This window comes from Hyphopichia burtonii (assembly GCF_001661395.1).
Source record: "Hyphopichia burtonii NRRL Y-1933 unplaced genomic scaffold HYPBUscaffold_26, whole genome shotgun sequence".
In the NCBI taxonomy this organism is placed as follows: Eukaryota; Fungi; Ascomycota; class Pichiomycetes; order Serinales; family Debaryomycetaceae; genus Hyphopichia; species Hyphopichia burtonii.
In genome coordinates, this window is record NW_017963753.1 from 1 (window position 1) to 1184 (window position 1184).

At 24.4% G+C, this 1184-nt stretch overlaps 1 protein-coding gene across 1 annotated transcript; it reads left to right on the forward strand.

The window, feature by feature from the left end:
- Window positions 1–201: 201 nt before the first annotated feature.
- On the forward strand, window positions 202–1113 carry HYPBUDRAFT_8652 (uncharacterized protein; the record flags this gene model as incomplete). The annotated part of the gene is made up of 1 exon (XM_020223782.1): window positions 202–1113. One exon carries the CDS (start codon window positions 202–204, stop codon window positions 1111–1113), a length of 912 nt encoding a protein of 303 aa, XP_020073644.1.
- Between the last annotated feature and the right edge of the window lie 71 nt (window positions 1114–1184).

A 1184-nucleotide genomic window follows, 5' to 3' on the forward strand; every position in this document is an offset into this window, starting at 1 on the left:
CCAACACCAGTTAGTGCATTATTACATGCTGCTACAATGGTATGTAGTGGAGTTTATGTATTAGTAAGATCATTTTATATATTAGAATATACACCATCAATATTATATACAATATTATGATTAGCAGGATTAACAACATTAGTAAGTGGATTAATAGCAACAGTAACTAATGATATAAAAAGAGTTATAGCTTTATCAACTATGAGTCAATTAGCAATGATGATGTTAGCTATAGGATCTAGTGCATATGATTTAGCAATATATCATTTATATTGTCATGCTTTCTTTAAAGCATTATTATTTATGTCAGCAGGTTCAATAATACATAGTTATATGTCTGAAACACAAGATATGCGTAAATATGGTGGTTTAATAGAATATTTACCATTTAGTTATACTTCTATGGTAATAGCATCATTATCATTAATGGCTATACCTGGATTAACAGGATATTATTCTAAAGATATAATTATAGAATCATTATATGGAACATATACTGTTAGTGGATATATAATGTATTATATAGCTACAGCATCAGCAACTTTAACAGCTATATATTCTTTAAGAGTATTATATTTAACTTTCTATAATAATCCACGTGGTAATAAATACACATATTCATTTGTACATGAAAGTAATCATATGGCTATTCCTATGTTTATATTAGCTATATATAGTATATTCTTAGGTTATGGAAGAGATAATGTTACTTTCCATTTAGTTATGGGTCTACCTCATACTAATACATTTATAGAAACTGAATATACTTTACCTGCATTATTTAAATTATTACCTATGATATTAGGTTTAGGTTTATCTTTAACTTTAATTTATATTTATGAATTTGCTTATAATTTATTCGATAAAGGTCCTAATTTCTCTAGTGTATATACTTACTTTAACCAACGTATATATTATGATCAATTATTAAATAATTTAATTATTAGACCTGTATTAATCTTTGGTGGTGCTTTAAATTCTTATATTGATAATGGTTTACTTAAAGTTTTAGGTAGTACCGGTATCAGTAGAGGTTTAAATTACCTTTCTATATTCTTATTATTTAATTTATTATTCTTAATATTTGATTTCTCTTCTTTCGATATATTATAACTTATAATCCTTTTATTATATCTTTGAAGGATTAATATAGATGATAAAAGAATATGATAATATTTTATTTT